Source organism: Odocoileus virginianus, chromosome 17 (genome assembly GCF_023699985.2).
Source record: "Odocoileus virginianus isolate 20LAN1187 ecotype Illinois chromosome 17, Ovbor_1.2, whole genome shotgun sequence".
NCBI classification, from domain to species: domain Eukaryota; kingdom Metazoa; phylum Chordata; class Mammalia; order Artiodactyla; family Cervidae; genus Odocoileus; species Odocoileus virginianus.
Window position 1 is genome coordinate 32,995,047 of NC_069690.1, and position 23,937 is coordinate 33,018,983.

A 23,937-nucleotide genomic window follows, 5' to 3' on the forward strand; every position below is an offset into this window, starting at 1 on the left:
CTCATCTCACAGGCCCAGCTGGCCACCGTCAGTAACGTCCCGGTCAGCCTATTTGGAGACACCATCAAGCCCCATTACAGCTGAGGAAACTGAGGAACAGTGTGGTGAGGTAACTGGCCAGAGGGCACACAGCAGGTCTTGGACTAGCCTGTCTTCTAAAGACCAAATCTCGGAATGAGGTTTGTCGGGTCACTTCCCGCCTCAAGTTCAGAGACATCTGGGGCGGACCCAACCCGGGGCTTCCACTCAGCCCCCTTGCTCAGGGCGGGAGAAGCTGGGGCCTGCCGGAGCCCCGCAGTAGTCCGCGCGGGGACGGAACGGCCATGGGGCGGGTGCGCAGGCCAGACCGGAGCCGCCTGACGCTCCTCAGGTTGGGCGGGACCGTCCACCCGGGGGCGGGGCTCCTGCAAGGCTCCGCCTCGCCCCGCCTGCCCCGCAGAACGGCCGCCGGGAACCCAGTTTCCGAGGAACTTTTCACGGGCGCCGGGCACCGCCGAGTTCAGGGCGGGACGCGAACGCGCGGAGCGGCTGCGGCGGGCCCGGCGGACCTCCGGGAGGAGGCGACTGCGCCATGGACGAACCACCCTTCAGCGAAGCAGCCTTGGAGCTGGCGCTGGCCGAGCCGTGCGAGCTGGACGCGGCGCTGCTGACCGACATAGAAGGTGCGTCAGGGGCACTGGGCTCCGCGCGCAGGCGGAGCCGGGCGGGGGACGCGGAGCGGGTCACGGCGCGGCCCTCGCCTCTGTGCGGGTCGTCCCGGGTCTCTGCGCCGAGCGCTGCGGGCCTCGCGGTCCTGTCCCGGCGGAGTCGCCCGTCGGCGCTGAGCACGTGCGCTTCTGGGCGCCCCGGCCCTCACCCCGCGGCCAGCGAGTCCTCAGTCGCGAGGCGGCGTTGACGACAGCCCGGGAGCCGGCATCGCCGAGGCCCCGCCCCGCCCCGGCCTTGACGTCAGCGGGAGGTTACTCTCGGTCGTTCCCTCCGGCCCGAGAGTTCAGCTCGGCGCCCGCGCTCCTGCGCACGCGCGCCGCGGTCCCGCCGACCCTGACAGACCTGGTCCCGGTTCTCCTAGCTGGCTCCCGGTATCGGCTCGGCACACGTTTATCGAGCGTCTACTGAATACCAGGCCCGGCCCTAGGCACCAGGGGTTCACAGACCTGGGCTCCCCCTTTTCTTGGAAGCACAAACCCACCCTAAGGAAACCCATAAACAGATATTTACACCTTGTGGGGGAGCTGGGGCAGGGCGACTGCTTCGGGTAGGGCGGTGGGGTGGGACCTGAGCTCAGTCCTGAGGAGGATGTCTTCCCCGCAGAGGGCACGGCGAGGAGTTGAAGGGGCACAGGTGAGACTGGGCAGGTGGGTGGAAGAGGACTCGGCAGGGAAAGGCGGGAGCAGCAGCGTGGGCTCTCTTACATACCTGAAAACACTGCTCTGGTTGTTCTACAAAGAAGATGTTGGGGGCGAAGCTGCAGCGGGGCCAGTCAGGAGGCTGTTGCCCACGGTGCACAGAGCACATTCCAGCCTCCGCAAGTTGCCTCCGAGGTTCCTGTGCAGTTTCAGCCACGTTGGCTACCTTGCACTTGGTTGTTGGGGAAAACAGGCCCTGAGAACAGGACCCAAACCTCCCACAGCCTGGATGGACTCATCCATGGAGCCTATGGCCACCCTAGGGTTAGCAAAACTGACACATTTGAGCCAATCACTCTTCAGATGGATGCTGAGAACCCAGCTGGTAGGGCCCGAGTTGCCAGTTTCCCTGGAGGGGAGTTGAGAGGAAGGCCGGGCAGTGTTGACTCAGGGGTGAGAGCTGAACTGGATCCCAGAGGCAGTGAGATGTTAAGTGACTTGTCCCAGGCCACACAGCAGAGCATGGTAGAGCCAGAATTCAAACCTAGGGTGGGACCTCCAGGGCCCACACTTTTAAATGCTAGCCTCCTATTGTGAGTGTGTGTGTGTGTGAGAAAGACTCCGTAGAGCAGGGGACTCAGGAGGCTGCTCTATATGGAGGTATGCTGGGGGCCCTGGAGTGGGTCGAAACAGGGTCATAGGTCACACAGCCACCTCCTCATCCTAGCCCAGAGCCTTTGACTCATGAAACTGAGGACTGGCATCAGGGAGTCCGCCCATGGCCCTGAGCCCCACCCAGCCTGGGCATGTGCCTTGGCCAGACTCCGTCATGTGACCAGCGCCCTCACCAGGAGCCCCAGGTCCTGTGCTGCAGGCCGGGCCCTGGCTGCAGCACACCACGATGCTGGGTGGATCCGCCTGCTCCCAGCCTCCTTTTCCTGTTCTTGTTTTGGGGTCCCTTGTGGCCATGAGAGAGGGTATGTGGGAGCCGCCTTGCATGAGTGCTGGGATTGTGTTGATGCCGTGGAGGGCCTCACTTCCTGCTGGTTCATTCACTGCACTATGCTGCTCAGTGACGAAGAGTCGATTGGAGGCTGCTAATCGGGTTGGCCTGGTCGAGGGGTGGCCTGGGCCTCCGGTGCATAGCTGGAAGTCACCTCTGCCTGGGCTCCCCAGTTCACTCTGTCTTTGAAATCCAGGTGTCTGCCTTTGGCCCAGTCCCTAAATCAACCACAGGGACCTGGCTTCCTGGGCTTCAGTCCAGCCTGCTGAAAGAGGTACATGGGGGCCAACCTGCCGCCCCGCCCCAGGCCTCCCCCTACAGTCTGTCATGCCAGTTCTCTCCCTGGTGCTGCCATGCATGGGCCCTCCTTAGAAAACAAGCTCAAGATTACAGCCCTGCTCTGGCCACAGCACATACCTGCTCAGCTCCCTAACCACCATGGCTCCCCAGAGCCCCAAGATACAGTCCCTTGTCTCAGCATGGTGTTTGAGACATGTCAGGTGGGCCGGGCCGGCCCTCCCGTGATGAGTCCTGTCCCTCCCTCCAGGCCCTCCCCATGCCCTGGACACACTCTGCCCCCACAGGGCGCCCCTGCCTTGTCCTCACATCCAGAGGTCCTGAGGGCAGAGCCTGGGAGAGGCCTCTCCCCCTGGACACGGCCCCTCTTCATCCCTGTCCTGCCTTGGGCGCCTGACCCGCCTGCCCCGGGTGGCAGGAAGCAGAGGCCCTCCCAGTGTGGCCGTGTGCTCTCTCCAGGCTGTAGTGGCTGCCCTGGAAAGCTGGGATGAGGCCACAGGTGGGTTGCCTGTGAGCCCTTGTGAGTTCCAGCCCTCACACCTGTGAGGGGGATGGGGAGAAAAGTGCTGGGGGCAGTCCAGGGAGGTGGGTGGGCCGGCAGTTGGGAGCTAGCTTCTGCCCGGTGGTCACCTCGCTGGATGTGAACATCCTAGGTGACCTGCCCAGCCCCAGGCTGGGTCACCACCGGGCAGAGGCTGGGGTCTGGACTTCGCCCAGCTGATAGGGGCAGGCCAGGTGGCAGCGACTCCTGGCCAGAGCAAGTGCCTCTGTCCTTCTTGCCAGCCACAGGCCCCATGGATGTGCCTTTTGACCCTGGGACCTACTGGGCGTGCACACCTGCACCTGTGATAGGGGAGGGGGGAGCCACAGAAATGCCACGGTCATCTCCTCATTGGTATACAGACTGGGGGCGGACATGTCCACTGCCCCCAGCTGCCCAGCTGAGGTGTGGGGAGCAGCAGGAAGGCCAGGCCCAGTGGGGATTGCCTCCCAGGCCAAGAACATGTTGCAGGAAATCTGTCTCTAGCTGGCAGAGGAGGGCCCAAGCCCAGCAGGTGTTTCTGGGTCTCTGGCCATAGTTGATGGTTTGCTGCACAACCACCTCGGGGCAGCCTCAGAGATGCAAATTAAAGCACCTTCAAGGTTCCAGTCACACAGTTGTGAGGACTAAGGAAAGCACCCCAAAGTAGGTGAAAATGATAAAACCCAGTGCTGTTGATGCTCTGATTAAATGTGACATATTGCAAGGGAGAGTGTAAGGAGGCTTATTTTTCCAGAGAGCAGCCTGGCAGCTCGGCAGCAGTGTGCTGCCTTTGAACCAAAACACACACTTCAGAGGGGGCAGTGCCTTGGAGCTTCATGCTGCCTCCTCTCCACGTAGCACTCTGCATTCACATCCTGACCTGGGATGAGTGGTAGCAACAAGTTGGGACAGAGCCAGGCTGGCCTCAGGGCTCACTCCTGCCCCTGGCAGGTGGGGCTGGGGGCTGTGGGCTTGGGGGGTTGGCAGGCCTGGGTGTAGGTCTGAGGTTCTTCACTTGGCAGTTGGAGGACCTGGGGCACATGGCCTAATAACCCTCTGAGCCTTAGTGGCCTCATCTAGTTAGAGGGCTCATATTCAGGTTCCCCTCGGGCCATCCCATTCCAGGAAGAGCGGGCACCCGCCACGTCCCTGGGCAGCCCCACACACACAAAGGCAGACTGTGCCCCCGCTGCACACATGATCGGCTGAGGACATGCGAACCTGCCAACCGTGCTTCTTGGGAGGTTCCAGGAGATGCTGGTGGGAGCAGCGGGGCTGGCTGGCAGGGTGCAAGCCCGCTCCCCACCGCTGCCCTGTGCCCTCCCTTGCGCAGCTAGAGGTGGAGCGGTGCTGTTGCTTTGTGCTGTCTGCTGCAGACTTTGTGACCTGCTCACAAATCCCTTTTCTGCCCATTCCCTGAGAATTGGTGTTCTTAGCTCAGGAGACAGATGAACGTGGGTTGGAATTCCAGCTTTGGGCTGTCTCCTTGACCCCCTTTACTCTTGACCCCCTCTTCTGCAGTCACACCAGCCTCTTCTTTGTCTTGACAGTGCACCAAGCTTGCTCCCACCTCAGGGCCTTTGCACTTGCTGTTCCTACTGCCCATGACATCCTTCCTTCCTCCTGGCCCACTCCCTCCTTTCATTCAAGCCTCTACTCAGATGTCCCCTCCACAGAGAGGCCTGCCCTGATCCCCTCTGTTTCTTCACGATGCTCATCACCTGCACCCCCTTCCTCCACGGATTAGTAGATGGTTGGCCTCCCTCACTGGAACAGAAGCTCCACTAGGGGGTCTTCATGGTCTGTTCCTGCACCCCCAGCACCTGGAACTGGCCTAACATTTAGGAGAGGACAGTAGATATTGTCAGAGAAACAGATCTGAGCTTCGTGGGCCAGGCCATATGGGAAAGGTGGTGAGCTCCCTGTCCCAGGAGGCATGTAAGAAGAGTTTGGGGTGCAAGGCCTTGTGTCAGCTGGATGGTTCATAGGCTCCTGTGATAGTTAGAGCTGGGCTCCTGTGGGTGGGCACTGTGGGGGTCCCCTGAGGATTTCTGTCATGGCCTCACAGGATAAACAGGCCCGAGAATAAAAGGCCCATATCTGCCTTCAGAGGGAGGTTTGAAGGTTGAGCCAGGGAAGGGGGAGAGGGTTTCAGGTTTCCTGTTAGGCCCTGATAGAATGAGGGCAGGAGGGGAAAAGATGAAGGTAGGCTTGGGGAGGGGCAGATCGGTGCCCTAAGACTGAGCCCACACTTCCCCTCTCCCCATAGAGTGGGTGCAGGAGCCACGCGGGCTTTGAGTCTTAGGTCACGCGAGTGCTTACTTCACCAGCGGAGGGGCCCCACTGTGGGAGCCCTGGCCAGCCTTTCAGACCCACTGGAGTGGAAGGAGCTTCCTTAAACTGTGCACCCTGGGGGGGCCCTTTCTTGCCTCCTAGAATCCCCTGCTCCAAGGCCAGAGGTGAAGGCTCAGAGAAGGAGAGTGACTTGCCTGGGACTGCACAGCAAGTGAAAGGTGGAGGGAAGTTCTGGCACCCAGATCTGGCTTTAGGAGAGTGAGAGGGGGCCCGTCAGACCATGAGTTCAGGGGGTGGTGGCCCCTCGACACGCCACCAAATGCCTGCTTCTCACTGCATCTTTGTTAGATCGTGTCCCTGAGGCCAGCCTTCCTCTTGGCAGCTGTTCCTGACCCTATCAGCCGTGGGCCTCCCCCTTCTTGGTCCTTGGTCTGGATGGGACAAAGCCAAGACATGTGAAATGGGAAACAAAGGGGGAAGAGTGCATGAGACAGGGAGAGGGACGGTCAGGAGCAGGTAGGCTTGACGCTAGGTGGCCCTGGCCCTGCAGGGGCTCAGGTGTGGGTCAGCCCTGGAATCCAGGCCTCAGTGTCTCCCAGTCTCAAGGTACTCAGGTGAGGTAGGAGCCTTGCCAACACCAATGTCTTGATTTGGGGGGCTTAGGGAGGGTGTGAGCACCCACCAGCTGAGGAGGGAGGGAGGTGGAGAATTCAGTTGCCCCTGGCACCCGCTGCAAGGCCATGGAAGGACCCAGACAAAGAAAGGTGGATATGTGAGGGAGAGGAGCCTCCTGGAGAGTGAGAGCCATCTGGGCCAGGGCGTCTCTGCCCCCAACACCCTCTGAGGCTGCAGGACACCAAGAAAGGGTTGCGGGTGGGCTTGGCCGCTGTTGGAGGCTGGCCTAAGCCTGGGGTCCACTTGGCCACAAAAGCTGGAGCTGGCAACCTGGGCTGCTGGCCAGGTTCTGTTCATTTGTGTAGAACTCGAACCTTACGCAGAAGGGGAGAGGGCCTGGGCACCCCTCCAGAGACCCCCAGAGCCTGTCACCCCAGGACTTCCTCACCTTCTGTCCCAGGGACTGGGCTGCCTGTTGGCCTCCCCAGACCCTGCAGTGAGTAAGTGAGTCAGGTTCACCCCGAGACTGCTAGGGGTGGGGGTCACTGACTCCGTCCCAGATCCAAGCCCCTCTGCAAAGGGATGCCTGTGTGGGGCTTCAGCTCGGGCTCAGCTGTTACTGGCCATCACTCTGGGGTATGGGTTCCCTTCCTCAGTTTCTCTGGGAAGTGACTATTGCCAGGGGTCCCTGTGGCGGGGTGTGGCCCATGCTGGGGCGGCCCAGGAAGGGGAGGTCCCCACACCCACTGCCTGGCGGCCCTTGGCCTCACTTAAGCACTGCACCCAGTAACACTTTTACTTGTCCCCGTCAGAGCCGGAATCGTGCTCGTCCCATTTTCCAAGAGCGAACTGAGGCTGAGCGTGGTCGAGACCGGCTCAGGGTGTCAGAGAGCCAGAGACTTAGCTGCGGAGTTGGGGCACCCCTAGCCAGCCCCTCGTTCCGCCGCTCTTCTTTGACTTGACCGCCAGTAACCCCTGCAGACGTCGGCGCCTAGTGGGTTAAGGGCCGGCGTCCGCTAGTAACCCCGGCCCCCATGCGGCGCCTCGGGGCGCAACCCGAGCCTCGCGCCGTGGGGGTGGGGCGGGGCCAGGGCGGGGCCACAGGAGGCGGTGGCGCGGCTGCTGATTGGCCGCGCGCGCTCACCCCATGCCCGGCCCGCGGCTACATAGGGCGGGGCTGGCCGGCGGGGCGGGGAGGGGCGGGGGCGTGCCCGGGGAGGGGGCGGGGCCGGTGGGTAGCTCTGTCGCTCGGCGGCTTTAAAGTGCTCCGGCCCCGCTAGTGGTCTCTGCTCAGAGACCGGCAGGCCAGCCGCTTGGACGCCCTGAGGGGAGACGGGCCCGGGCCGCGAAACCATGGACTGCACTTTCGAAGGTATTTTTTTGAGGTCTCCACCCCTTTATTATAGAACTTTCATCTCCTCAGTGGGGTTCCATCCTCGGTGCTCTGAGGAGAGGTGTACACGCTCCCTGCTCTAAGAGGAGTAGGCACCCCACACCCACGTCCCGAGTAAGGGGGTGGCTTTCCCACATCTGCTCCGCAGGGAGGAGGACCGCTTTTCCTTCTGTCTCCTGGGGCTCCCTTTTGGGGGGCACCTTGGGCTTGACAGACAGTGGGAGCCCTGGGTTCAGCCAATTTCCTCTCTCAGCCTCAGTTTCCCCAACTATCAAAGGGGCTTGTGAAGCCTGGGGTAGGGGGACCTGCGGGAGGAAGCACTCTCTCTGTGCACTATGACCTGTGCAGACCTGGAGGGCCTGCCAAGTGTTTGTGTTTGAGGACAGGAGGGCTGAGCCTGGCACCCCCCACCCCCCAACCCCATCCTCCGTTGTGCTCTCCTGGCAGCCTGGGTCGTCCCCTGCAGTCACTTTCCTGCCTGGCACCTGTCAGTAGGAGGGACTCAGGTGACCTTGAGGCCCCCCTCCGTGCAGCTGTCTGTCACAAAGTGTTTTGTCTGTCCTGTACAGATGGGGAGACTAAGGCCCAGTGAGAAGACACTTTCACCGGAAGTCCAGACTGGGGGTCTAGGGGACACCTGGGGCTCCCAGGGTTTGCTCATGGGTCCTGCAGAGCACTCTGACCCAGTGGATGACTCCCTCAGTGGGTTAGAGGGCCCTGGACTGACCCAGCCAGGCTGCTGGTTGCCAGCTGGGGGAGAGGGCTTGCGGCCAGTTTGGGCTGCCGTGGGCCGTGTGTCCAGTCTGTACGAGGAGGAGAGTCAGGACAGGCAGCGTTGGCTTTCATTGGGGGTAGGCTGAAGCCTGAATGGCCGGTCCCGAGGCTGCTTGGCTGCAAACAGGGCCTGGGTTTGTGCCCAGAACATTCAGGGACACACTGGTTGGCACACATATGGTTGGCACATATATGGCCGGCAGTTGACTCTGCCCCAAGTCTCAGTCTATTGCACAGAGAAATGGGTTGGCGAAGGCAGTTCTTGAGCAGTTGTGGGCCTCTGCTTCAGGGGCCGCTGGCATTGTCCAGTGTCGCTGTTGATGCACTGGGCAAAGCTCCAGATGTCCCAGGTGTCTGTGAGTGTGGGCTCCTGGGGGTGGCTTTTTGTTTCTGTGGCTTTGCTCCCACGTGTACACTGTGTGTACATGGAGGGCGTGAAGACACACAACACCTGCTCCACTGCTGCTCACAGCTTTTCCTCCTCCCCGCAGACATGCTTCAGCTCATCAACAACCAAGACAGCGACTTCCCGGGCCTGTTCGACCCGCCCTATGCTGGGGGCGGAGCCGGGACCACAGACCCCTCCAGTCCCGATGCCAGCTCCCCAGGCAGCCTGTCCCCACCTCCTTCCACGATGAGCTCCTCACTTGAAGGCTTCCTGGGGGCGACCAAGGCGACACCCCCACCCTTGTCCCCTCCCCAGCCTGCACCCACCCCCCTGAAGATGTACCCATCTGTGCCTGCCTTCTCCCCGGGGCCTGGGATCAAAGAGGAGCCAGTGCCCCTGACCATCCTCCAGCCCACCACCTCCCAGCCCCTGCCCGGGGCTCTCCTGCCACAGAGCGTTGCGGCCACCACCCCACCGCAGTTCAGCTCTGCCCCGCTTGTGGGTTACCCCAGCCCTCCGGGAGGCTTCTCCACAGGTAAGGAGGACATGTGGAGGTGGGGATCAGGTGCTCTTGGTAGAGGAGTTTGCAGGCTTTAGCAGTCGGGCCCCTCCTCTGTGGCTGGAGGCGCCTGCTCACCAGCAGTTCTTGGGCTCCTGTGGATGAAGCACTGCCTGCACTGCCCAGGGTCCACACCAGCTACCTTTCTGCAGAGCGGTTCTTGACTGGGAGGCTGGCATACTTGCATCAGAGCCCTGGGCAGAGCCATCCAGATAGGAACCGCGGCCACAGGGGTAGTGACTCATCCCAGGTCACATGGTGATGAGGATCTGGGGGACAGGTTGGAAGTGGGTTGTGACAGCCCATGTCCTCAGCCCCAGCCTTCATCTCTGCAGGGACCCCTCCGGGGAACAGCTTGCAGTCACTGCCTGGCCTGCCACTGGCTTCCCTGCCAGGGGTCCCGCCCATCTCCTTGCACAGCCAGGTTCAGAGTGCGGCCCCCCAGCAGCTGTTGACAGCCACAGCCACCCCCACAGTGGCCCCTGGAGCAACCGCTGTGACCTCCCAGATACAGCAGGTCCCGGTGAGGCGGTCTGGCTGGCATCAGGGAGGTGGCGGCCCAGGGCCTAGACCCATAGCCCATGGCTGAGGCCCCTCCTGTCCTTAGGTCCTGCTGCAGCCCCACTTCATCAAGGCAGACTCGTTGCTTCTGACGACTGTGAAAACAGACGTGGGAGCCCCCTTGAAAACACCGGGCATCCGCTCCCTGGGCCCTGGCACTGCCATGCAAGCAGCGCCCTTGCAGGTAGGGGGCTCAGGCGGGGTGGGGAGGTTGGCTTGGGCGGGGTGGGGGGGGTGGGGTTGGCTCAAGTGCATGTCCACCTGCTAACTGTGCCTGGCCCTGCAGACCCTGGTGAGTGGTGGAGCCATCCTGGCCACAGTGCCGCTGGTAGTGGACACTGACAAGCTGCCCATCAACCGACTTGCCGGTGGTAAGGCTCCAGGCTCGGCACAAAGCCGTGGTGAGAAGCGTACAGCCCACAATGCCATCGAGAAACGCTACCGCTCTTCCATCAACGACAAGATTGTTGAGCTCAAGGACCTGGTGGTGGGCACTGAGGCCAAGGTGTGGGCTGAGGCCCTAACAGGGCGGCTCTGGGGAAGGAGGCACCTGGGAGGAAGAGGAGGATGGGGCTCGGCAGACAGTTCTGGGGCCCCAGCCTCCTTGGGCCTGGCGGCTCTGTTCAGCTGAGCTTCAGGGAAGCCCCGGATAGCACAGGCTCTTCCAGGTGCTGGGGATTCAGCAGAGAACAGACAGAGATCCTGCTGTTGAGGAGCTGACATTCTAGCAGGGTGTGGGGGCGCTGGGTTGGGGTGTGCCAGGTGGCATAACTGCTGTGCTGGAGAGAAGAGGGATTGGGGGAAGTTGCAAACCTGAATTGGGTGGTCAGGGAAGGCCTCACAAAGATGATGCGATGTGTGAACAGAGACCTGGAGGAGATGAGAGGGTGAGGCATAAAGGTGCAATGATGTTGACAGCAGTCAGCCAGGTGCTGTTGTCTGTATGTTACTTACCTGGGCGGCAAGTTCTAGGGGAGGAATGTTCCAGGGAGTAGGAATAGCAGATGCAGATCTCCTGAGGTGGTTGTGTTGCAAAGCAGCCCTGCCTCCTCGCTTCAGTGCCCAGCTCTCTGGCCTGACGCCTTGTGCCATCTCCCTCCACCCCACCCCTGCAGCTGAATAAATCTGCCGTCTTGCGCAAGGCCATCGACTATATCCGCTTCCTTCAGCACAGCAACCGGAAGCTCAAGCAGGAGAACCTGAGTCTGCGCACTGCTGTCCACAAAAGCAGTGAGTTCTGGCCCCCTCCACGCCTGGTCTCCCTTGAAGTTCTTGCCCTGCAAGGGCCCTTCAACCTCTCTCTGGCCCTCCCTGGCCTGCAGCTCCACCAGGTCCTGAGCTCTGATTTGGGGTGAGGTGGGGTGTGGAGCTGTCACTGCAGCCTGCTCCTCTCTGGCCCACAGAATCACTGAAGGACCTGGTGTCGGCCTGCAGCAGTGGAGGTAGCACAGACGTGCCCATGGAGGGCATGAAACCAGACGTGGTGGACACCCTGAGCCCGCCCCCCTCAGACGCTGGCTCGCCCTCCCAGAGCAGCCCCTTGTCCCTTGGCAGCAGGGGCAGTAGCAGCGGTGGAAGTGGCAGTGACTCGGAGCCTGACAGCCCGGTCTTTGAGGACGGCCAGGTGGGGCCTGCAGTGTTGTTCCCTTCTTGTCATCTAGCAACTTCCTCTGAGCCCCAGGATTGGGTCAGGCCCCTCATACATCCCACCTCCCCTTTTATAGACAGACGACAGATGGGGCTGAGAGTTTCCCACAGTAAGGCAGGGGGCAGAGTTGACCCCTCCTTTCCAGAGCCATGCTCTCTGGGTCACGCCGTCCTGTTCTCACCACTCTGCCCGCCCCCCCAGGTGAAGCCAGAGCCGCTGCCTGCCCCCCACAGCCAGGGCATGCTGGACCGCTCTCGCCTGGCCCTGTGTGCGCTCGTCTTCCTCTGTCTCTCCTGCAACCCCTTGGCCTCCCTGCTGGGCAGCCGGGGTCCTGCTGGCCCCTCCGACACCACCAGCATCAACCACCATCCCGGGCGCAGCATGCTGGGTGCTGAGGGCAGAGGTAGGGTGGTAGGAGGGGAGCTCTCGCAGATGTGGATCCTGTCCTGTGGGCTTGGGGCTCTGGATTTCCTGGGTGCCCAGCCTCTGTGTCCCCAGCCTCTGTCTGCCCCCAGATGGCCCTGGCTGGGCCCCATGGCTGCTGCCCCCATTGGTCTGGCTGATGAATGGGCTGCTGGTGCTTCTCTCCTTGGCGCTTCTCTTTGTCTACGGAGAACCAGTCACTCGGCCCCACTCACGCCCTGCCGTGCACTTCTGGAGGCATCGCAAGCAGGCCGACCTGGACCTAGCCCGGGTAAGCGGCCAGACCCTGGGGGATGGGAGCAGGCAGGGCCAAGATGCTGAGCAGTGCCTGGGAAGGTGCTGGGCATACCGTGGACCTCCCCTGTTTTCCCCACTTCTGTCTACCCCTCCGACTCCTGTGGACCTCTGGGGGCCCAGCCTGTGCTGCTGGGGATGGTGTGGTCCTTGTGGGGGGCCCAAGGTGGGGGAGTAGCGCAGCCCTACATTTCTCACCTGAAAACCCCTCTCCCCCAGGGGGACTTTGCCCAGGCTGCCCAGCAGCTGTGGCTGGCCCTGCGGGCCTTGGGCCGGCCTCTGCCCACCTCCCACCTGGACCTGGCCTGCAGCCTGCTCTGGAGCCTCATCCGCCACCTACTGCAGCGTCTCTGGGTGGGCCGCTGGCTGGCCGGCTGGGCAGGGGGCCTACGAAGGGACAGGGCCCTACAGGCAGACGCTCGCACCAGCGCCCGTGACGCGGCCCTCGTCTACCACAAGCTGCACCAGCTGCACACTATGGGTATGCAGGCGAGGGCTGGGCCCCTGGGGTCCTGATGCCTCTGCACCACCCTTGGCCTCATGCCCTCTTATCTTCCAGGGAAGTACTCAGGTGGGCACCTCGCTGCTGCCAACCTGGCGCTGAGTGCCCTGAACCTGGCTGAGTGCGCAGGAGACGCCGTGTCCGTAGCCACGCTGGCTGAGATCTATGTGGCCGCTGCACTCAGGGTCAAGGCCAGTCTGCCCCGGGTCTTGCATTTTCTGACAGTGAGTAGGTGGTAACCAGTGGGGGCTCTTTGGTTGGTTGAGGGCTGCACAGAAAGGCATGTGGTTATGGGGGCGGCTGTGGGCCCACTGGGGTCTCAGCCAGGGCTCAGTGTGATGGCCCGTTCCCTCCTCAACAGCGCTTCTTCCTGAGCAGTGCCCGCCAGGCCTGCCTAGCACAGAGCGGCTCAGTGCCCCTTGCCATGCAGTGGCTCTGCCACCCTGTGGGCCACCGTTTCTTCGTGGATGGCAGCTGGGCCCTGTGCAGCGCCCCGAGGGACAGCTTGTACAGCGTGGCTGGGAACCCAGGTGCCTTCTCACCCTGGGCCCGTCCCTGGGCCCACCCCTTTCCCCACAGCTGGCCGCCTCCTCCGTCCCCTGTTCCCATTCCCTTGTCTCCTGCCTCTCTGCTGTCCCTGCCCACCCTGGCCTGCTGCCCCGCCATCTGGTGTGGCTATGGGGATGTGCAGACGGGGAGGCCAGCCTGGCTCTGTCTCCGCTGGGGCTCTTCAGAGGCAAACAGGAAGACGGGGCGGGGGGCCAGGGGGTGGGCATCATCGGGAGGTGCTACAGACAACATCACCATGCAGTGAGGAGGTCAGGAAAGGGAGTGCATCCCAGGTGGGTTATCCTGTCCACGGGTGGGCGGAGTGTTTATCCACCAGCTTTCACTTGTCTCAGAGCCAGGCCCACCCGTGCCCAAAAAAGATCCGTAGTGCAGGGAGGTGCGTGTGCACAGGAGGGGTGGGGCCATTCTCACCCTTCCACTTGCCCACTCTTCTCCACAGTGGATCCCCTGGCCCAGGTGACTCAACTGTTCCGTGAACATCTCTTGGAGCGAGCACTGAATTGTGTGGCCCAGCCCAGCCCCAGCCCTGGATCAGCTGAGGGGGACAAGTGAGTGTCTCCGTGCGCCTCAGCAGACCAGAGTGCCCTACCCAGTGGAGCCTGGGAGAGGCTGTGTCCAGGGACCCTGTGGGTGGCCAGAGCCGGGCCACTGTGGCTTTAGGTGCATTTCGGTTCCTCTCTGGGCCTCAGTTTCCCACCAGTCCAGCAGGAGGGGATGGAGGCTCTTGGAGGAGCCAGGATGCCAGGCTGTGCTGTGTGCAGAGGTGAGGACCCCTGCCAGCCATCCTGACCGCCTGTCCTCTCCTGCCACAGGGAGTTCTCAGATGCCCTGGGGTACCTGCAGCTGCTGAACAGCTGTTCGGATGTGGCCGGGGCTCCTGCCTGCAGCTTCTCCATCAGCTCCAGCATGGCTGCCACCCCCGGTGAGCCCCCCGGCCTTCCCACCTGTGATGCCCTCAGTCCCAGCGCCAAGCAGCTCCGCCTCGGGTACAGTGTGACTGAGTTTCTGCCCCCTGTGCCCCCTCTGCAGGCACAGACCCGGTGGCCAAGTGGTGGGCCTCTTTGACAGCTGTGGTGACCCACTGGCTTCGGCGGGATGAGGAGGCAGCCGAAAGGCTGTACCCGCTGGTGGAGCACCTGCCCCGTGCCCTGCAGGAGTCCGAGTGAGCACAGGCTGCATGCTCGTGCCCCACCCCCAACCCTGCCCCCAGCTTTGTTCTATGTCCTTGGGGTCCCGCCATGCTCTTCCCATGAAGCCAGAACCAGGGCAGAGGGAGGTCCGGCCATGACACCTCTGCCTTGGCCCCAACAGGAAACCCCTGCCCAGGGCAGCTCTGCACTCCTTCAAGGCTGCCCGGGCCATCCTAGGCCGCGGGAAGGCTGAGTCTGGCCCAGCCAGCCTGGCAATGTGTGAGAAGGCCAGTGGGTACCTACAGGATAGCTTGGCCACCACACCAGCTGACAGCTCCATTGACAAGGTAAGGGCTGGGGCCGGGGGCCTGGCCCGTCTCAGGGGCCTTGGCCTTTCCACTCCCTGCATGGTCCCCCTTGGGCTGCAGAAGACTGCAGGGTCAGCCCAACAGCACAGGATGGGGTCACAGCCGGCCTTGCCTTCTGGCTAAGGCTTGGGTCCAGGAGAGAGTGGCTAATCCCTCTGGCCTCAGTGTCACCCCCCCCAGGAGGTGGGTGGGGTGAACATGTGGCAGAGCCCTCCTTGGAGGCTGCCGTGCAGGCCGGAGGGGGCATGGGGGCCTGGAGAGCGGGCGGCCCCGCGGTGCATTGTTGTTGCATTGCATGTGTGAGGCAGGTGCAGTGCCTCGGCAGTGCAGCCCGGAGCCGGCCCCTGGCACCGTGGGCCCCCAGCCTCCTCTCCCAGAGCCAGAGGCCCTGACCCCTGCCCTGCCCTACCCACCACCCCTAGGCCATGCAGCTGCTCCTGTGTGACCTGCTCCTTGTGGCACGCACCAGCCTCTGGCAGCGGCAGAAGCTGCCGGCACCCACCCAGGCCTCTCAGGGCCCTGGAGGCGGGGCCCAGGCCTCTGCCCTTGAGCTTCGTGGTTTCCAGAGGGACCTGAGTGGCCTGAGGCGTCTGGCACAGAATGTCCGGCCTGCCATGCGGAGGGTGAGTGCCCACGGGGCCCTGACTTGCAATAGGGGCAGACATGAGGTGTCTGAAGGGAGTGGGGGCCTGACCTGAACCTCTCCTGGCCCCTCCTGCCCAGGTGTTCCTACATGAAGCCACTGCCCGACTGATGGCAGGGGCCAGCCCGGCGCGGACACACCAGCTCCTGGATCGCAGCCTGAGGAGGAGGGTCGGCCCCTGCAAAGGAGGTGAGAAGCTGGCTGGCCCAGGTGGGAAGGGTCGCAGTCCAGGTGAAGGCTGCAGAGGGAGACCGTAAGACACAGGAGCCTCGGGACTTCAAGGTGGCCCCCGACGGGAGCCCTAACCTGAGACTCGGGGGACGACTGTCCTTTGTGGAGCACTTGCTCTGTGCTCCAGGGGAAGGTGCGGAAGGGACCTGCTGCATGGCAGCCCGGCAGTCCAAGACCAAAGGCGTGGGGGCGCACGCAGGACCGGGCGGCAGGGGCAGAGCCAGGGTCCGTGCCCCACCCCCGGCGCGGCCCCGCCCCTGACGTGCTCCGTCCGTGCGCAGGCGCGGCGGCGGAGCTGGAGTCGCGGCCCACGAGGCGGGAGCAGGCGGAGGTTTTGCTGCTGGCCTCCTGCTACCTGCCTCCCGGCTTCCTGTCGGCTCCCGGGCAGCGCGTGGGCATGCTGGCCGAGGCGGCGCGCACTCTCGAGAAGCTCGGTGACCGCCGGCTGCTGCACGACTGTCAGCAGATGCTCATGCGCCTGGGCGGCGGGACCACTGTGACCTCCAGCTAGACTTCTGCCGGCGGGCCTGCCCCAGAGCCGGGTCTCCGTCTCAGCGGCCGAGGGCAGCGCCGGAGATCCGGGGCTCACGCCCAGTCCACGGACTGCATGGCCCCTGGGGGGCTGGAGACCCTCGGAGAGGTCTGCTCTTGACCTGCAGGCCTCCCCAGCCCGCTCCCGCACTCGGCGCGCGGTGGCCAGGATAGTGCTGGCCCCTTGTGGCCGGTTGGGGGATTGCCGGGGCCTGCGGCCGCCGCCACCACCGCCGGATGTCATGTGCTCCCAGTGACACCCGCTCCTGGGTGTCAAGGGACCCCAGTCCGCAGCTTTCCCCCTCCCTCCAGAGAGAAGAGAGGGGTGCATTTCACCGAGCCGAGGGACCCTACCCCCGGTGCTTTCCTCCCATCTGGGGAGACCTGTGCATAGTGTAGATCGGAGTGCACCAGCCTCCTGGCCTCCAAGGCTCAAGCGTTACTTTGCCTTTTGCAGACTTTATTTTCATAGGTGGAGAAGTTTTGTACAGAGAATAAAAAATGAAATTATTTATAATCTGGCTTTTGCTCCTTTCGGGAGAGGCTAACCAGAGTGGATTCTTTGGGCCTTCCATCCCCCTAGCACCCAGGCAAAGGCTTCCTGGTCCCACCTGCCCTTCTGTGTTTGGGAAGCCTGGCTTTATTCCCTCCAACTGACCTGGGCCCTGGCATTCTCGCTCATCTCCTAACCCTTAGGGCCCTTGTGGTCTCAGCTTTTCCTTCTTGCTTCCCCTCCCAGCTTCTGCCCTCTTCAGTACCCGGAATGACATGTCCTTGGGAATCTGTGGTGACAGGAGGAACTACAACCTAGATCTCCCTGTGTGTCTGGGTGTGTCACCTGCCTGACCCCTGTCCCCTCATATGAGGCCACGCAGCTGTGGCAGGGCAGCAGGGGCTTCTCTCCCTGACTGCTCATTACTGTCCCAGAGCCCTCCCCTAAAGCCTGGACCCTCTCCCGGCAGAATCTGGTCAGAATCCACGGGCTGCAGAATTCCAAAACAATCGTTGTATCTTTATTGACTTTTTTTTTCTGAATGCAATGACTGTTTTTTTTTTTTTTTACTCTTAAGGAAAATAAACATCTTTTAGAAACAGCTCGATACACACAATCTTCAGTGTGAAGCAATATACTAATAAGAACACTAGTCGTCTTAACATTTACAGTCTTCATATATATTATATATATGTATATGTATACATATATATACACTATATAACGAGGCTGGATATAATACACACGTTCACCATTTTACAGTCATATGTACAGAAGTTGCTAGGGCGGCCCCAGGGTGGGGCTGCGTCAGGCCTATCGAAGCGTGGACAGAGCTGAGGACACGGACAGACAGGCAGACGAACTGGTGGGCACTGGCCCGGGGCGGTGGTGGCTGCATGGGGAAGGAGGCAGCGCTGGAGCCACCTTCCCAGCAAGGGCCCCGTGCTAAGGGGCGCACGACGCACAGTGGCGACAAACGGAGAAGCGAGCATGTTCCCAACATATATACATTCTATGTGACATATATATAGAGGGGCACACAGGTGTGTACATGGATCTAGCGCTGTCTCCGCTCCCGTGCGAGTGGCGCTGTGGCCCCTGGAGACGGTGGTCGTGCGGAGGGTTGGTCACGCGTCTGCTGGGGATCGAGACTCCTTCTGCGCTCCCAGGCTGGGCTCCAGGGATGGGGTGGGCTGGAAGGGGGACGGGCAGAAGCCAGTGGGGGCAGGTCTGCCCACGCCCAGGAAGGTCAGATCCCTCGAGCACAGGCCCCAGATGCTCGGCCCTCCAGACCTTCACGCAGGTTTTGGCCGAGGCTGGGCAGTTAGGGTGCACAGCTTCCAGCCCCTCCTTTGCCGGGCAGGACTTGCCAATCCCCCTATCCCTACCCACCCCCAGGGTGTCCGGCTGCGGGCCACGACCGACCCACGTGGAATGTGTACCACGTCATCCTGGAACTTTCAGGGAGAAGTGTGTCCCCAGGCTACAGGCCTCCCAGCCCCGCCAGAGTCCGGGTGTCCCATGGGGTCTGGCCGCTCCGCGGGCTAACCCCTCTCCAAGCCTGGCCGGGGGATGGGGGCGAGAAGGCCCTGTGCCGTCCGGTGCCAGGAGCAGACGGATCCAGAACGTGTTTTCTACCCAACCGGGGACCACTAGCTTCCGCCCGAGGCGGCCAGATCCAAGGTTTGGGTTCCGGATCAGGGATCCGCTCAGGACCGCTCAGGACCCGCGCCGGAAGCAGCGCAAAGGCCCGGGGGCTACGCCTGCGGCTCCTCTCCTCGGCGGGCGGGCTGGCTCCTGCGGCTCCTCCGGCCGGGAGTGGATTACAACGGCAGCCTCTGAGGGAAAGAGACACGAGGCGCGCTGCCTACGGCGGTGTACGTGCCAAGGGGTCAACCCCTCCGAACCCGCCCCGGATCCGCAGTGAGAGAGAAGAAGCCCCGCCTGCAGCTCGGCCTGGAGGTTGGCCTCCGCGCCCCGCCCCCGGGCTGGGCCCGCCCCCGGCGTGCGCGGCAGTTTAGGTGGCCCGGGGACCTCGCGTGCGCACCCGCCACTGTCAGGTCTGCCTGGAGCCGATGGGCCTGCGGCGGGGTATGGTCTCCTGCCTGGGCCCCTCCAAGGGGGGCTCGCGGTCACTCACCTTATGTTTGGGGCATTTCAAAGAAAAGTTCTCTTCAATGAATATACAACCTATGAGCAAACAGAAGTTCGCGCGGTAAGAATCGGCGTCGTGTGTGGCCGGGAGGGGGGGCGCCCACCGCCCTGGACGCCCCCGGTTGCAGGTTTTTTTTCAGAGTAAGTCAAACTCTGCCTGCCCTCCAGCCCCGCTGGCTTGCCTGTCCTTTACTCTCTCCTCCCCCTGGAACCCCCTCTCGTCATAGGGAGGCCTCCCCTAACTCTCCAGCCTGTCCCCCTGCAAACAGCCAAGCCAATCCAACAGCACATCCCTTCTGCCCCGCCCTGGCCGGCACTGGGGGTGGCCCTGCTGGAGGCAGATGGGGCGGGAGCAGAGCTGGGAAGGCTCCAGACCTCGTCTGGGTCCAGCAGCCTCAGCTGAGCTGCTAGCTGACCACAGCCACCTGGGTGGGCTCTGCCCGCCAACCCCTATGTGCCTCCCTGAGACTTAGTAATGCAGCTAGTACAGCGCGGCACAGCCTGCCCTGCCTCAGGCCTGCTCCCTGCCTGGGGACACTGGCCACCTCCCTCACCCAGTACGGCAGCCCCTGCTTTCTGTGCCAAAGCCTCTGGGGCTCCCAGGGCGGTGGGAGTGGGGAGGGTCCTGGCAGGGGAGGCCTCTGCTCTGTCGTGTGGCAAGGTTTTCATACCCTCACCCCCTTCCAGGGCAGCAGGGGGCGGGGGACAGAGGTCCCGGGCCCTCCCTGAACTGAACCAGTGCTGCCCTCTCTGGGTCGTGTGCATGGCCTCACTGCCTGCCCCAGAGAGCTGCAGAAAGAAATGACTCTCCCCTCTGCTTCACAGATGGGGCCCTGACTGTAGAGGCGTGGAGGGATGCACCCAGGCCACGCGTGAAGGATGCCACCAGGATCAGGGGCTCCAGGCTCTCTGGCCCAGGCAGTCTGTGTGTGCCTGGCAACAGTAGGTACTCAATAAATGCCCACAGAACAGATGAGTGAGCAGAAAGAACAGGGCAGGTGCAGGGAGCCTGGCATGGCCCTGCTTCCCCCTTCCACAGCTTCTGTTTTGAATCTCTTCTCCTTCCATCCCACTCAGTTTTTGTCACTGAACTGTATCTCTTCCTTTTTTTTCCCCAACTCAGTGAACCCCTATTCAGACTTCAAAGGCCCAGCCCGGTAGCCCTGCTCTTTGAGGCCTGAGATCCTCCCCAGCTCTAGGTACCCCTTGGTGACAGCAGCTCACATACAGCTTTCAACCTTGTAGTCTGTGCTTCTCCAGCAGGTGGCTGAGGAATGACGTGTCTCGCCAGCATTGCCCAGCAGAGGGCCTGGCTGAGAGACACCAGAAGATAAAGAACTGCTGGGGCAGAAGAGGGAAGCGGGGGGCGGGGGGGGGGGGGGGGGGGTGTCGAGTGGGGCTGGTTCAAGGAGCTGTGCCCGCATCCCCCAACCTCCTGTCTGCTAGGGCTGACTTACCCGCATCGCTGGCACACGGGTAATGGTAGGTGTGGAGGCATCCTTTGTGGCAGCACCCTATGGTGGCCCCCGCTTCTTGGCAGCTGGAACAAGTCTGGCAAAGAGAGAGGGAAGACAGGTGAGTCTGCCGCTGAGGGGCCCGGGAGGCCCCCACCCCTTTCTCCGAACAGGCCCTCGAAAGGCAGCTGTGGGGCAGCTCAGGATGGTTATCAGCACCTTGGGTGGGGAGCTCTCCGGGTGGGTGGGAGACCTCGTGCATAACCATAGGGGTCTCTGCGTCCAGCAGATGTGGGCGAGTGATGGCTTGGCCACCATGTGCTGCGTGACGTCAGCCGAGCACCATGGCTCTTCCCACCTGCTGTGGGAACAGTGGGGACGGCTCCTGCCTTACGGGATGGTCTCAAAGACTGAAGGAGTGACCCTGGGGGCCCAGTGGGTGACAGGAACTTACGAGGCCAGTCACCACCTGGCCGTGCCCTTGCCTGCCAACTCTTCCCCACAGCCTCCAAGTGGGCTGCTCTCATGGGCCTACTCTACAGTGAAGTTGGGGCTCCCTCCCACTCCAGGAAAGGTGGTGAGCATTGTTTCTCGCCCTTTCTGGTGGCAGAAGCAGCACTGAAGCAAGTCAGAGGCCCCACCCTGAGGGGCCATTCACCACCCCCTGCCAGGACTTGGGAGGGGGTAACACAGCTGGTGCCCGGATACGGGGTGCATGTGAACCCCAGGCCAGCCAGCAAGGCAGCTGGGCCACTCTGGGTCTCAGAAATGGGTCTGCTGAGCTTGAGGGCTGCCTGCAGGGGGACCAGCTGGGAGAGGATGGTGATGCTAAGACCACCCTTGGAAGAGCAAAGCAAAACCTGAGGCCTGGGGAGGGACAGACCCCAGATCCCGCAGACCCCGGACCTCCACTGCAGCAGAGGCCTGAGATGGGGGAGGGGAGCAGAGAAGGGAGCAGGCCCACGCCAGGAGGCTGAGTCACAGAAACCAGTAACTGCAGTTTGATGCACCAGGTCCGTGTGGAGGCTGCCTCCTTGTAACGACCCGATGGTGCTGGCGTCATCGTTCATTTTACCCAGGTGAGTGATGAGAGCTCAGAGAAGCCCAGTGAGTTGCCTGAGAGCACATAGCTCAGGAGGAGCTGGACAGGACTTCGAGCCCAGCAATGAAGCTGGGGCACAGGCTGGCCATCATGGTGCTGTGCTGCTGGGGTGGGTGGGCTCCTTCCCAGGACTGGGGGGAGCCCACTCCCAGCAGGAGGGAGAGGCCAGGGATGGTCTCTACCCTTCCTGGCTCTAATTCATGCCTGAGAATGCTCCCTGGTGCCCAGCTGGAGTAGGGAGCGGCAGGGTGGGAAACTGGGGGAACACCAGTGTTCATATGCTCCTTCTGAATGGTGGTGTCTTTCTGATCAGGGTCAAGTCTCCAGGCCTCCCATTTCTTGGCTCACAAAGGGGTGATGAAGCAGGAACAGGCCCCCAGACCCGGCCCAAGTGTCCCACCCACAGCGGCCCTTGGATGTTCTGATGGCTGAAGAATGACAGTGGGCTCCTCTGGCTGACGGCTTCTTGCACCCCATCTGCACAGAAGCCCCTCAAACCCCGGAGACAGGCCTCTAGAGGTGGAAGCAGAGCAAGGCCTCAGGCTCTCCTAAACCCAGCACGCGCATTCTGATCTGTCCCCCTCGGGGCGGCCAAGGGCCCCAGCCGTTCAAGGGAGAAGCAGACTCCCGGGTGGTGGGCATGGTGTGGCTCAGGGCTGACAGATGGTGTGGGGGCTGCAGCAGGGGACACAGAAGGGCGCACCCCTGGAGGCCTGCACAGGAGTTCTGATCCAGCAGAGAGCTGATGGGTGTGAAGGTGGGAGCAAGGGCCCCTACTGTGTGGGTGCGGGGGGTATGTGGCCATCCACACGGTCACACCCTGCTGATGGGCTCAGTGCCCTGAGGCTCACAGTGGACAGTGACTAGCTGGGGTCATGGAACTGGCTCCCTGTAGAGCTGGGACTGAAACTGGGGTCCACACAGTTCCAAGACCACCTTAGGCCACCAAGCTCCGAGGCAGAAAGGGTTTCAGGGGGGCAGGTGGTCCTGGGAGGCCTGGGCCGTCAGAGGGGAGGGGGACGAACCACGACCTGGGGAGCGCCAGACACTGCCTGTCTTCCCAGGGTGTCCTCCGGGTGGGGTGCTGCTCCCATGAGCCACTCGGAGGCTTGCCTGGCTGCTAGTCCCAGCCAGCCCAGCCCAGCCCAGGACCACCTCGCTAGCAGGGAGGCTCTTCTGATCCTTGAGTAACTGGAGCGGACACTGCTGCCAGTGACCAGTGAACATCCCTCCCCCCGACTTCCAACCTTCCAGGGCCGCTCCCCAGGTGGGAGGCCTCGGGACCTGTTATGGAGGATGGCACAGTGGGCAGAGATGGGACCACCAGGCCAAGTGCTCCAGTACTTAATAGCCATGTGACACCAGGAAAGCACAAGGCCACCCAGACCCCCCGCGTCTGCCTCAGTCCAGCAGGAGGCCGGTGACGTCAGTGATGTCAGACCAAAGCGCCCGGAACAGGCAACTGAGGAAGGACCACGGTCGGCCCCCACCCAAGCTCAGACAAGGTGCAGAAGCAGCACAGCCGGGTCAGGGCTGAGAGGATGTGCACCTTGGGGGTAGGCCACCCGGCGCTTTCTGGAGGGGATCTGAGCCTGGACGTCATCGTTCAATGGAGGGGAACACCTGAACCTATTTCAAGGAAGCGGGGAAGGAGACAGTGATGAGAGAGAAGCAAAAACACAGGAGGGGAGGAAAGAACTGAGCAGGGAAGCGTAGGGGCCCTGGGCTGTCAGGCCAGGATGGCCTTCCTCCATCAGGGTGGAGGCTGGCGGAGGGTTGCCCTGGCACAGAGAGCTCCTGGACCCCATCCTGGTAGCAAAGGATTAGGAAACGGGGAGATGTGGACAGCAAAGTTGTCTCCCTGGTGATGGCCAGCACAGGGCTGCTCGTCAGGGCTGGGGGAGCGGGGACCAAGAGGGAGCAGGCAGGGAGGGTGCAGGGCAGTGAGCTGGAGGGTGGCATGGTGGGAGCCTGCCCAGGAGACACTGGACAGCAGTGTGGCAAGGGGGCAGGAGCATGGTCCACAGCAGGGAGCTCGTGGAGGAAGAGAGCTGTAGTAACCAGAGTGACAGTCACTGCTGGGACGCGACATGCTAGTGTCGTCAGACAGCTTCCACTGTCACGGCCCCAGCAGATACGTCATGGGCTCGTGGGTAGGCCAGGCACAGCTGTGACAGCTTCATGGGACTGTTATGCCCACTTTAGAGATGAAGAAATGGAGGCACAGAGAGGTTAGGCTACATGCCTAGAGGCATACAGCAACTGCAGTTCCTCTGGGATATTTCAGGGCTTTGCAGGAAAGACCCCTGAACCACCCTACTGACAAGGGCTGACCATCCAGCCACCTGTTGTTGGAGGGGCTCTGTCTCCAAGGCCCTGATCCACCTCAGATCATAAGAAGCAGGCAGTTCTGAGGCCCCTTGTCATCTGGGGACTCAGTGTCCAGCTGATTACTGGAGACGGGTGTCAGGAGGGTGCAAGGGCTGCAGCTGGAAGAGGTCAGTTGAGTGTGTGGTGGGTACGGGCTGAGTGGGCAGCAGGGAGGTCTAGGACAGGGTGGGCAATTGTGTCCTGCCTTGGCCCGGGGGTGCCTCCACTCTCTGGCTAAGCCCCCGGACTCTGTGACTTGGTCTGTTTGGC

The 23,937-nt window shown here is 62.4% G+C and overlaps 2 protein-coding genes across 9 annotated transcripts in view; one reads left to right on the forward strand and one right to left on the reverse strand.

The window, feature by feature from the left end:
* Positions 1-429: 429 nt before the first annotated feature.
* Positions 430-16,611, forward strand: SREBF1 (sterol regulatory element binding transcription factor 1). 3 transcript variants are annotated; one of them, XM_020914259.2, is made up of 20 exons: positions 430-721; positions 7,412-7,451; positions 8,738-9,169; positions 9,529-9,716; positions 9,801-9,938; positions 10,041-10,259; positions 10,870-10,984; positions 11,158-11,378; positions 11,604-11,805; positions 11,918-12,096; positions 12,339-12,600; positions 12,679-12,845; positions 12,983-13,151; positions 13,631-13,739; positions 14,004-14,113; positions 14,221-14,353; positions 14,503-14,668; positions 15,112-15,312; positions 15,413-15,521; positions 15,845-16,611. In XM_020914259.2, exons 1-20 carry the CDS (start codon positions 572-574, stop codon positions 16,072-16,074), a joined length of 3,540 nt encoding a protein of 1,179 aa, XP_020769918.2. In that variant the 5' UTR covers positions 430-571; the 3' UTR covers positions 16,075-16,611. The 3 variants fall into 3 exon arrangements, with proteins under 3 accessions (XP_020769918.2, XP_020769915.2, XP_020769917.2); XM_020914256.2 differs by lacking the exon at positions 7,412-7,451 and having other exon boundaries at positions 431-662; XM_020914258.2 differs by lacking the exon at positions 430-721 and having other exon boundaries at positions 7,308-7,451.
* Positions 15,910-23,937, reverse strand: part of RAI1 (retinoic acid induced 1) — a 103,745-nt gene continuing 95,717 nt past the window's right edge. For all 6 annotated transcript variants that reach the window (XM_070479233.1, XM_070479237.1, XM_070479236.1 and 3 more), the window contains 3 exons: positions 20,199-20,292; positions 18,728-18,777; positions 15,910-18,425 (listed from right to left, as the gene is read on the reverse strand). In XM_070479233.1, coding sequence (XP_070335334.1) covers positions 18,411-18,425; positions 18,728-18,777; positions 20,199-20,292 — 159 coding nt within the window. In that variant the 3' untranslated portion in view covers positions 15,910-18,410. The remainder of the gene's footprint in view (positions 18,426-18,727; positions 18,778-20,198; positions 20,293-23,937) is intronic.